At 35.6% G+C, this 12,301-nt stretch overlaps 5 protein-coding genes and 1 non-coding gene across 6 annotated transcripts; 2 read left to right on the forward strand and 4 right to left on the reverse strand.

Moving 5' to 3' along the window:
• Positions 1-6: 6 nt before the first annotated feature.
• On the reverse strand, positions 7-870 carry NESG_02135 (uncharacterized protein; the record flags this gene model as incomplete). The annotated part of the gene is made up of 1 exon (XM_053049747.1): positions 7-870. One exon carries the CDS (start codon positions 868-870, stop codon positions 7-9), a length of 864 nt encoding a protein of 287 aa, XP_052903918.1.
• Positions 871-902: 32 nt separating this feature from the next.
• Positions 903-976, reverse strand: NESG_02136. Its single transcript has one exon. It is a non-coding gene; the product is annotated as a tRNA-Asn (tRNA).
• Positions 977-1,425: 449 nt separating this feature from the next.
• On the forward strand, positions 1,426-1,785 carry NESG_02137 (uncharacterized protein; the record flags this gene model as incomplete). The annotated part of the gene is made up of 1 exon (XM_053049748.1): positions 1,426-1,785. The coding sequence occupies one exon, from the start codon at positions 1,426-1,428 to the stop codon at positions 1,783-1,785; it is 360 nt and encodes a 119-aa protein (XP_052903919.1).
• A 1,606-nt stretch (positions 1,786-3,391) lies between these two features.
• Positions 3,392-4,081, reverse strand: NESG_02138 (uncharacterized protein; the record flags this gene model as incomplete). The annotated part of the gene is made up of 1 exon (XM_053049749.1): positions 3,392-4,081. One exon carries the CDS (start codon positions 4,079-4,081, stop codon positions 3,392-3,394), a length of 690 nt encoding a protein of 229 aa, XP_052903920.1.
• A 1,589-nt stretch (positions 4,082-5,670) lies between these two features.
• On the reverse strand, positions 5,671-7,365 carry NESG_02139 (uncharacterized protein; the record flags this gene model as incomplete). The annotated part of the gene is made up of 1 exon (XM_053049750.1): positions 5,671-7,365. One exon carries the CDS (start codon positions 7,363-7,365, stop codon positions 5,671-5,673), a length of 1,695 nt encoding a protein of 564 aa, XP_052903921.1.
• Positions 7,366-8,954: 1,589 nt separating this feature from the next.
• Positions 8,955-11,843, forward strand: NESG_02140 (uncharacterized protein; the record flags this gene model as incomplete). Its single annotated transcript, XM_053049751.1, has 1 exon — positions 8,955-11,843. The coding sequence occupies one exon, from the start codon at positions 8,955-8,957 to the stop codon at positions 11,841-11,843; it is 2,889 nt and encodes a 962-aa protein (XP_052903922.1).
• Between the last annotated feature and the right edge of the window lie 458 nt (positions 11,844-12,301).

Consider the following 12,301-nt stretch of genomic DNA (forward strand, 5'->3'; position numbering starts at 1 on the left):
GAGGGTTTATTTCAGAAAGTAAGGATGTTGCAATAATCGCACAGCAGAAGGCCTATCCACAGGATTATACACCAATATATCAGTGACTAACTGATTCTGCTGCGGATCTGTTATTTTTATAGCACTTTTATTCCAGACAGGAAACTCCACCTGGAAGTTCTTCAAGGTGGTGACTCCTTGCCAGACTGTTTCGTTGGGGGTGCCCAGAGCCTGGAATATCTTGTATATCTGGTCTATCTCTGAGTCTCCCGGGAAGAGGGGCTTCAATTCAATTAATTCGTAAATTATGCAGCCCAAAGACCAGACGTCAATTGCTGTGGAATAATTGCGGGCCCCCAGAAGCAGTTCTGGTGCCCTGTACCACAGTGTGACTACCTCATGGGTGAGGGTGTGCAAAGGAATGCCTACGCTTCTGCCCAGCCCAAAGTCAGCCAGCTTCAGCTGGTTATCTTTCGTGATGAGGATATTCTGGGGCTTTAAGTCTCTGTGCAGGATTCCAATGGAGTGGCAGTAAGAAAGAGCAGATGTCAGCTGGAAGGCGAACGCTTTCACATTCTCCGGGGAGAGTGATCTTTTTTCGATTCTTAGAGTGTCCAGGAATTTCTTCAAGTCAGTTTCAGCGTATTCGAAGACGAGGTAGAGTTTATTCTCCGTGTACACGACTTGGTGCAAGGCAATGATGTTTTTGTGCTTTATGTCTTTGAGAAGGGATATTTCACGGATTGTGGTGGCAGGGACACCCTCTCTGTCATCTGTTAGTCTGACCTTTTTTAAGGCTATGATTCTGCCTGTTGTTTTTTCCTTTGCTTTGTAGACGACACCGTAAGTGCCTTCGCCGATTTTCTGGATCTTTTGGAAAGTTTCTGTCATGGGCAAATAATTTTGAGGCAATAAAAAAAGAACGCTTCCAGTCGGATTCGAACCAACGACCTTTCGGTTAACAGCCGAACGCGATAACCAACTACGCCATGGAAGCCCCAGAAATGGATGGGGCTGGTTGCTTCTGTGGGGGGTCTATTCCACTTTGGCAAGGCCTAACTCTTTCTACAAACAGCAAAAGACGTAATGTGCTATATAAACAATTTATTCGTATTTCACAATACCCTGAACAAGGCCTCGTCCACTTTATATTAATAAATGAAAAGACTTTTCCACTTGGTGCAAGACTTTTTACACAACGTATACTAAGTCTTGTCATAAATTGCAAAACTTTTTACATAATGTACTATAAGTAATGGCAAATATTGCAAGATTTTTTACACATAGTGTATTAAGTTGTGCACCATAAACACAACCGATTACAACAAAATTTACACCAAAACATTCTACACCGTATGTAATAAGTCCTCGCAATTTACCCAGAACTTTCTACACGTACCGTAGTATATTCTGGCATATTTTTATTTTTTCTTTTTTTCACCCCCCATGAAGCAACAGTACAAGGACTCCATAAAACTGTCTCAGAACGAGCTCAAAACACCAAAGAATCCAACACCAGAAGAAAGGATGAAGGAAATAAACAAAAGAACACCCCAAGATATAATAAAGTACGCACCAAAGACAGAAAAGGCAATGCGCTTAATGGAAAAACAGAACACGATAATATTCGTCTGTGACTTAACTGCAAATAAGACAGAAATTAAAAAAGCCATTGAGATGCTATACGCTGTGAAGCCAAAGAAGGTGAACACTGCGATCACATTCAAGGGGGAGAAGAGGGCATATGCTATATTCCCAAAGACCCACAGTGCTATAGAGATAGCTAGTGCGGCTGATATCATTTAATAAATATGACAGGATTTATGGTATATAGTGTAATATATTTTGAAAATTGTGATAGGACTTATGGACAGTGTGGACTAAGTAATGGATTTGTGTTGTATTTGGTCAGAATATGCAAGACTTACGGACGGTATGGATTAAGTCTTGGTATAAATGACAGGACTTTTTGTGCATGGTGTAAAAAGTTATGGAGAGAAATAAGTCTTGCACAATTTATAATGATGTGGCATAAGTCATGACTTTTCTTCTGTTAAGTATATATTGAAAGAAGCCTTGGCAGAGAAAAGATATACTATGCACTAAATACTCTGTCCTATGAGGCTCTGGTTAAATTGTTTTATAGAAAGCGGATTAAAGAATATTATGGTAAGAAGAATAAGGATTTCTTGCCCAAAGAATATTACCTCTATTTAATACTTCTTAACGGTATAGGCTGATTCTTCTTTGTAAATGCTACAAAGTACATATAGTGCTTTAGTATTCAAATGAAAATGGCTTTGAAAAGCTTTTATTGCAATTTATAAAAAATGCTAGCTAAAAGAGTTTTTATGCTTAGTAATAACATTTTGTGGTAGTGCTTGAGGAATATATGTGCATAAGAGCATTAAACTTATCATTAGAGACTTCATCGCTGCATAGATGTTCTTTTGACATTTTTAGGTTTTTAATAGAGTTCTTCATATTAGAGTGTATGAAATTCTAGGCTCATCTAGGTCTGCCACGACTCTGCACCACTCCCTCTGAAATTCAGCCTTTGTTGTGCCAAATATCTGGTTCTCCTTTGGAGTAAAGAATCTTTTGTTGTACATGCACTCCATCTTCTGGTAGATGGAAGTTAAGAGGTCCTTATGGGTTTATTTTTATAGGTGTTGCAATTTCAAACTGCAGGGTGGCTTCCATTTCATCTAATGTCATGTCTGCTCTGCATATATTCATCATTAGAACACTGATTAAGACCAGTTGCCTTGATCCAAATAACAGAATAACGCGTTTTCAGTAAATAAAATAAATCATTTTCAATATATAGTAACGAGTAAACTCAGGGGCGGTTGTAAGGAATTTCTATTGGTTGCTTGATTTTTGATCAATATATTTTTCTTAAAATCACCCAATATAAATATATCGCATGTGTATGCGGGCTTAAACTATTAGTGTTATTATCTGCAAATGGTCTTCAAGAGAAGAGGTATTAGTCTAGGTCAACGCATACTGCCCTTAAAGAAGTCTTATTAGCGTATAACTGCATGTATATTCTTGTGCTAGAAGTGCCATTAATCTTGTTTATTTTTAGCACGTATGCAGTTGATAGAATATAATGTAAATATGTTCTAACCACACTTAAAATAGAAGCAAGTGAATAGTCAACTCGGCGCGACCAGTATTTTTAAAGTTTAATTATTTGGCTATAGCACAATAAAATAGATTTTTTTATTAAAAAAGAGTTAGCTCTCATGTTAATGTAATTATTGGCAGTAGAAGACTGGCATCTTTGGACTAAAGTGCGGGCCTTCTTTAATAGTGGTTACATGCTAGACAAGCTGGCTTATCCCCGCTATAAAGACCTAATTACTTCCAAGGACCTACAATTAGCATTATAAACTGTATTAATCTATCTTCTTAAATTAGCCACAGTAGAGGATTCATTATATTTATCATAGTCTAATACATTCGCTGCTTTGTCTACCATTTCCACAGAAGTAAACTCAGTAGCTTTTATAGTTGAATCTATAATATTTTCACTTGTAGCATAGTTCTGCACTTTTACCGTATCATCTACATAGGTGGTGTATTGGTTAAAGTCTGTAAAGCCAGGCTGATCTGTGCCCAAAGTAATGCCAGGAGCAGTAGTGATATCATTTGCTATAGTGGTCAATTCAGTATGCTCTTGTATAGTCGTATAGTCGGCTGTAGGCAAGGTAGCATTTTTCAGCCCCTCTACTCCACCGGGCACTAAATCGCCTACATAAGAAATCCATTTGTCTCTTATTTGGGTAGTATTAGATGCGTTTGTAGCACTTTTATTAGTATCAGTAATAGTAGCTTCAGCTGAACTTAAAGATGCATCACTACCCATTGGCCATACATCCATTGCATATAGTGCCACGAGGGATACTGCAACTGCAGTTACAAGGAAGGATATTATTATGATAACACAAGCTGCTCTTTGGTTATTGAATATTTTATTCACTAGAGATCCCTGGTTTGAAGAATCTTCATGTAATTGATATGTAGATTCTTTTCCAGTGTCTCTGTAATTTAAATCAACATAGGCACTATTTTCAATTTCTCTTGACTGCATTTTTTATAAAGTCCATTCTCCTATTTATAGCTATTATCAGGGCCTTATCACTGTGATTTTATTGTCTTTTATTAATTAATAAACCTTTATATATCAATTGATCATTTTTTGACAAGCTTTTGTACCATAGTGCAAATTGTTATTTTAGAAGGTTTTGTTTATAAACTTTGTCTTTATTTAACTCTCGATCTGTTTAAATGGTTTAAATGAAACATTTTCTTCTTCTAAATACTATTTAGACCAATCAGACAACTGATTCTTTCGAATAAGGTCGAGTCACTTGTATCTTGTTTCGTGGAAATAAAAAAAAACAGCAGTAGACAATCTGTCAGTTGTTAATCTGAGCATACAGCTGAGTTTTCCTCTTCAAAATATTAGACTTAGTCATATTAAACTCAGCTTAATTTATTTCTTATCCTCTATTTATAGGCCGTTAGGAGAAGCCTATTAAAGTGGAGCCATGAAAGCATAATCTTATTAGATAACTTAAGGCAAATAGCAATATATATTACTTATTCAATCACTTGATTGCAGCCAAATAAAACAAGTAGAGACCCTTGTAGCGTGTTGTCCTACAGCAAAAACCAGGAAGGCAAAGGCCAATACCAACCTACATTTCTAGCCCGAAGAGAGGTTTCATGCCCTCAAGGCAAGGAAAACCAACAACTGCTTTAAGCTTCATGCGGTTTACTTTACAAAGGCTTGTTAATTATACTCTGCAGACGATGAAAAATAAATTATATCCAAGGTTAGTATGACCAAGTCTAATATTTCAAAGAGCAAAAACCAGCTTGCTGAAATATAGAAAATAGTTTTTTGGATACTGATGTAAGCTGAAAAACAATATTAATATTACTAGCTTGTACTTTATGTCAAAGTAGCTAAAATGTCATTAAAAGACACATAATTGATTGTTGATGTGATTCTCAAGTGCAGACAATGCTTTAGCTAGAGGATACCAGTGTAAAGTAGAGGGGCTGAGTTTAAGAAAGAATCTTTAGTATATTTATGTGAATGGGTGGTTGCAGTGTACCGCCGAGCTTTTGTACTTACTATAGTGTTATTCGTCTGGTTTTTGATTAGCATGTGTGGGATTCTGCATTTTTCTTGCAATTATGTATAAGGCTTCCTAGGCAGGCAGGTACTCTCAAAACTATTTCTATATTACGGATGCTCTAGATCTTTTCGTTAGAGAAGTTGAAATATTTAGCTATGTAAATATTTCTTCTAGCAGGAGAATTATAGTATGAGTCACAAAATAAAAAGACTTTTTAAGACAAAAAGACCTAGCAAGTTCAAAAGAAATAAATAGCTTAGCGCTTTATTTAAATATAACCCAAAGTTCGTGTATTTGGTCTTTTAAATAGGAACTAACAAAAGCTAAAGCCTTTAAAGCTCAGTTGTTTTATTCGGACGCACTAAAAACTACTTTTTGCATTAGAATAAGAGTAAAACTATGTAGTCGAGAAATTCCTATTAAAAGTAGTATATTCCATAGATACCATAGAATCGACACCTTTCTCCATCAGGCCAGTTAGGATAGTAGATTTGGATTGATAGTTAGCATCATGCCTTACATCAATTGTATGCTAAATTGGATTGTTCATAGTAGAAGAAGACAGATTGTTTTTTGGCATAGATAATTCAGGCTTGACTGCACCAGTACTATAAGCTGTATTGTTTTGGTTCAAATCCATTGTCAGAACATTATCATTGATCTTGGGTTTCGAGGCATGAGTATCATTTTTGCTAGAATTGCCTATACGATTATTTATTTGTGCATTCTCTGTCTTAAGTCTTGCTATACTATCACAATTAGCTTTCTTCTTAGCAATTAAACTATTTAAGAAATCTTGGTCTGCACTGTTAGGGTCAGTAACACCTTCACTTGATGCTACAGTTTGGTTAGTAGCACTCTCACTTGTTAGTGTAGAATTTACAGTATCACTGTTACCTTGGCTTGCGGTTATATTCTTCGCACTGGTAGGGTCAGTAACACCTTCACTTGATGCTACAGTTTGGTCAGTGACACCCTCATTTGTTAGTGTAGAATTTACAGTATCACTGTTACCTTGGCTTGCGGTTATATTCTTTGGACTGGTAGAGTTAGCAGCTTCTTCACTTGACCCTGCAATGGTTTTAGCAACTCCTTCGCTTATTTCTGCGGTGGTTTTATTAACTCCTTCACCTAATTCTGCAATGGTTTCAGTAACACCTTCACTTGATGCTACAGTAGGTTGGGTAGCACCCTCGCTTGATCCTGCAATGGTTTTAGTAACGTCCTCGCTTGATGCTACAGTTTGGTCAATAACACTCTCGCTTGTTAGTGTAGAATTTACAGCATCACTATTACTTTGGCTTACAGCTATGTTCTTTGTACTGGTAGGTTGGATAGCCTCTTCACTTGATGCTACGATGGGATCAGTGATACCCTCGCTTGATGCTACAGTAGGCTGTGTAACACCTTCACTTGATGCTGCAATAGGATCGGTGACACCCTCACTTGATGCTACAGTAGGTTGAGTGACATTCTCGCTTGATGCTACGATGGGGTCAGTAACCCCTTCGCTTGATGCTACAATTGGATCAGTAACTCCCTCACTTATTTTAGCAGTTGAATCAGTAACCCCTTCACTTGATGCTGTAATGGTTTGAGTAACACCCTCGCTTGATGCTACAGTAGGTTGGGTAGCACCCTCGCTTGATACTACGATGGGATCAGTAACCCCTTCGCTTGATGCTGCAATGGTTTGAGTAACACCCTCGCTTGATGCTGTAATGGTTTGAGTAACACCCTCGCTTATTTCTGCGGTAGAGTCAGTGACTCCTTCACTTGATGCTACAGTAGGTTGTGTAACACCTTCACTTAATAATTCAGTAGGTTGTGTAACACCTTCGCTTGATGCTATAATGGAGTCAGTGACTCCTTTACTTAATAATTCAGTAGTGGCTTCTGCATTGGTCGTTGTGCCTGATGCCACAGTAGTGGCTTTTATATCTGTTAGTGTAGTAGGCAGAATCTTTGTTGTGCTAGAGACATTTTTCTCCACATGTTGTGTAATATTGTATCCATTTTCCACAGAACCAGTTACATTGTAAACTGCTTTTTTAGTATCAGTATTCTCTAGTGCACTAGATACATTTTTCACTATAGAATCTTTGGCTAAGGCTAAGCTAGATTCAGTTGTGCTATTTGTAGACATCGTTTCTTCAAATGGCCATATATCCATTGCATATAATGTTGCAAAGACTGCTATCAAGAAACTTATAATTACAAGCACCATAATAAAAATAGCCCATAGATATTTTTGACCATGAGGTTCTTCTTGTATTTGATACATAGACCTATGGTCAGAAGGCGGCCAGTTTAGTTCAATATCTTCTGAACATTCTCTTATATTTTTCTGCATGTTCTACAAAGCCCTTCTTATATTTATATCTATTGCCTGATATTTTTCTTTCTGATCCTGTCATGCTTAATTATCTATATCATATATTAAAATGCATAATGTATTCTGTCAAAGCGCAATATAGCACGGTGTAGCTGTGCAAAATATAGTTTATATTGTGGCATATGTAATAGGCTGATGAAAGCAACATGTATACTGAGGATTAGATAGTTTTTGGCTGGCTATGCCATTTCTAATATGCAAAATAGCTTGGTAATACATACATCCAGAGCATAAGTGTATAATCATATGAGAGTGTGAAAAGGGTCTCATATATCAAAAGAAAATAGCTTTGTTAACATTCAAGAAAAATAATTTAATAGTGTTACATAGCAGAATAAATTCATAGAAGCATAATGAACAAACCATTCTGGAAACTCACTACTTTGAAGTCAGACTCTGTGTATAAAGATAGATGCAATTCTGTAAAAGTCAGATCTTGACAGGATATTTAAAACAAGCTCCGAATAAGAACACTAATAAAACATTCCTATTGCATAAATAAAAGTTTTTTACTTAACATGATGCTATTACTATTCAGAAAATATTTCCAGGCTAGGGTACTTCTGCTTCTATGGCGTAATGTATAAATCTTTCTAGAGATATTTGTAAAAATAAAGATTCCTGCATTACTGTTGCAAGGGTGTATGCAAAGCTCTAAATAAAGCACACTCTATTCCAGAAAACTATCTCTTAGTTATAATGCCATCCGCTTGGGAGTCTTAGAAATACTAGTGTAATGTCTGGTTTGTGTTTTTTAAATATCCCTTGACATCAGCTATCTCTTTCTGCTAAGCTCGTCTTCATGCCTCCCATGCCTTCAAGGGTCTCTAAAATATGTCATTTCTCTGATTTTCCTGTGCTCTTCTCTTTTTAATCAAAAATAAACCCTTCCTTTTAATATTTATTCGCGCTGTATATACTACATGTAAAAAGCTTATTTTTTGTAGACATATAAAAAGCAAAAATAATTAGCCCGCTGTAAGGATGCGGAGTAATAGAAAGAAGACGCACTGTTTAAGCATAGAAGTGTGCATTAGAGTGCTTCTGCCTAGACAAGAGCGTTGAATAATCTGTAGTAGGGAAACACATGAGTTTGGACATTGTAATATTTTTTGGGAAAACACTCTAGCTAGTTTGTATATTTAGGAATAAGTCATGCAATAGATAGAGAAAGCTCTTTATCTATTAGCACTTGCAAGTTAGCCGAACTAAATAGAATATATGGTGATATGTACACCATTCTGCTATAAAACGCAGCATATTGTATATACAAGCAAATATATTTGAATATAAAAATAATATCATTCACTATTATATAATTGTTGTCTGTGGCGAATATAGTAATAACTTCAAATCAATTTTTATTTTAGTTTTCTTAAGCTAGCAACAATAATTAAAAAAATATATTTAAAAAGAGACATATGGCAAGAATAAATAGCTTTAATGCCATACTAAGGACAAAAGCCTTGAATTTTAATGCAAAAAGCCATCTACAGAGATATAATAAAAAAGCTTCACCAGCAAGACCAGACTCTTTTACAGGGTGCCATCCTGCCTCATCCGCCCCAACAGCTTCACATAATACAGAAATAGATATGTATTTAGATGATAATAAAAAGCACAGAGAAACAGCCATATGCATGCATAAAAAACCCATGACATCCCAAAACACCCAAGGCTTTTTCATAAGGCCATATGCACACGTGTTTTTAATACTTGCAATATTGGGTATGCGTTTAGTATGTGCAATACTGGAGCTTGAAGAAGCTTACGAAGTGCAAAAAACAGTAGTACACGAAGACAATGGAATACAATGGGTGGCGAGTATGAATGGCCCGCTTAGCCCACTCATGCTATGCATATACGATAAAACCGATTTTATTTACAAGCAGAGACTTATTTATTCAAATGTAGACACGTATTTCATTGTATCTGATAAAAAAAACAACAACTGTTTTACAAGATACCCAAGCAAAGACGTGCCATATACGAAAGATCAAAATGAAAATCACATGAAAAAAGAGACAATAGACCTCTTTACTGTGCTGATCAATCTATTTCCCTCGCCTAAGAAAAAAACAAGTATCTTTTCGGAAGAAACTTGTAAGGATTCTTTTACTCTATTCTTGAAAAGTGACCCTGTAAAGGACCACGCCCACATGATTCTTGCTTCGTTGCTGCTGCTGTCAGAGGGAATTCAGGTGCCTCTGCTATTGGAGAATGTTGAAGATTCTCAAGGCTCAAATAAAAAACTAGTACTAAGAAAAGTAGGATGGAAGCAAAGAAAAGAAGAAAAAGAAGAGCATTTTTCTCTTAATATGTCTGTTGCTTTTCAACAAGAACAAGAAAAAAGTAGTACAAAATGCAATCTTTATCTTGAAAAGCAGACAAAAGCTATTCAAGTCATTCAGTTCTTCATTAGCAAAAGGAGCAATTCAATACTTGAAAGTATTATAACGTCAATTGATCCTGATAAAAAGATGGAGTTGTGGACGGATGGTTTTATCTACAGTGCAAACTATCTCATACGATCGTACATATACTACTATCTGGAGAGTACAAAAGAGGCTATCAGCTTCAACCAAACAGTATACAGAATGCTGAAAGAGCACATAGAAGAAGGAAAAAAAAAGAATTGCGATGTAGAAGAAGAAATTGGAAATATAATTTTCAAAAAGTGCTTTGTTCCTCATGATAAAATCTCGAACACTCTCCATTACTGGGATAAAATACAGAAGATTGAAAGCATTATTGCGAACTCAAAGCCAACTCAAATACTTCCATTTACAGATCTTGAAGAGCTTTCTGTTAAAAAAACCGCCAATATAAACATATGGAACAATATGTACTTAACAACAGAGGTATTTGTGACTGATATAGAACACATAGTGCTTGGCTTGTTCTGCTGCTTTGCATATGACATGCACAGTAATGTATACAGAACTGGCCACATTCCCCATATACTAAAAGACGTAGAACAAGTGTTCTCTCTGCCATTAAACATTACTGGGTATATTTTTAATAGAGAGCGCGGAATAAAAGCAAGTACAGCGAATAGGGAGATTTTAAAGAAAGACTCAGACCATATAGCTCCGGGAAAGAAAATTTCCAAGAAAATATATCAGGAACGGACTAAAGTAGTTAGAAAACTACTGATTAATAAAGATGGAGACCCCAACCTTGATAATAAGAGCATTAAGGTGGGTGTTTTCAATATGCTTACAATAATTGCAAGATTGACAAGAACATACACAGCAGAGAAAAAAAGAATAGACTATTTTAGAAGCAAGATGATAGTGAGGGGCCCTTCTTTTTTTAGCCAATATTCATCAGAATATAAAAAAGAGCTAGAGGAATATATAGCAGATTATTTTGCCTCTCTTTCAAGAGACTGTGTTCCATGCAGTGGCTTAGCCGGTTGGTATGATTATAAATATGCACTTAAAAGAAAAAGACAAATATTTGTAAAATTTATATTTCTTGGGCTAAACAGCCCTAACTATGCAAATGATATATGTGGAAAGCTAGAGATCTACTATGCGTATGGAAGAGAAGCGCGGCCTATAATTATCAACCTGATAAACAAAAAAACAGCTTATCTAGATATTGGTTTACCAGTTATAAAGCTAAATAAAGATAAAGAAGAAAATACCAGATTGATGTACCAAATAAGTAAGATTCCTAAAGATACGTTTGTAGAGTACGTCCTTTCTACATATATCAACAGAAAAAAGTCGCATATACTAGACCAATACATAATACTTGATTATTATATACACCAGAGTCTTGATGGTACAACCACAATGTTGACTAGTGGGACAATTCAGCCAGATCAATATCTGAGTGAGTATCGGTATGGTATATTTAATCATTTGGAAAATAATATATGCCAATATGCTGCTTCTGAAGTCTTGAACTACAGCAATATACGCTTTCTATGCAATGTGCTAATCGATAAGCAAACGCTTAATATAGAAGATCAGCTATTTTTAATTGGGTGTCTAGCATGCGTAAAGTCAAAAACAAAAAATGTACTAGCCCGAATGAACGATATCAGAAATGACAGGAGAATGTACAGAGATGATATTTCCACGTCCCGCATGACAGAAATTTTAAGTAACATTATAGAAACTGGATCTATTCTTGAGATTGCAAATGTAGTAACAGCGTATGGACAGACACGCTGGAGCCGTAAAAATCAGTGTATAAATGTTCTAATGCACGGATTAACTCCTTTCAATAGATATAAAGTGATTTTGGCTTTATATGAATACAGCTCTCTTACGTTTAAAAGTCCAAGGACCAATTAAAGCTGCACCATATAGAGCAGCTATTCTTCTATGTGTATCAGTTTGTTTTTTGCATTTTCCGAGTTATGTCCTATCTGCCATAACGCAATGCTGCATACTAGAGATTTTCAATTATAGAAGGAATATTTTAGTAAATTTAAGTTTAAATAAATATTAAAGCATACAACTAGCAGTATAAAAAAATTATAGAACACGTATTTATTTTATATTAAGAATAAAAAACAATTAAAAGCTACATAGATGAAATATCGTAAAGGCCAAGATGCATCTTAATATATTTACTCAATTCCACCAATAATAAGCACTAAATTGTTGCATTGACCTTAGGCATTTATTAGAAAGATCCAAGCTGTATATGATAAAACATCATATGCGAGTTAAGTCTCATTATATTGCACAGCTAGTAGATATAGCCAAACATAAAATATAGCTGGGATCTATGCATTCAGGTAGCAAAT

The sequence above is a fragment of the Nematocida ausubeli genome (assembly GCF_000738915.1).
Source record: "Nematocida ausubeli strain ERTm6 chromosome Unknown supercont2.5, whole genome shotgun sequence".
Taxonomy (NCBI): Eukaryota; Fungi; Microsporidia; genus Nematocida; species Nematocida ausubeli.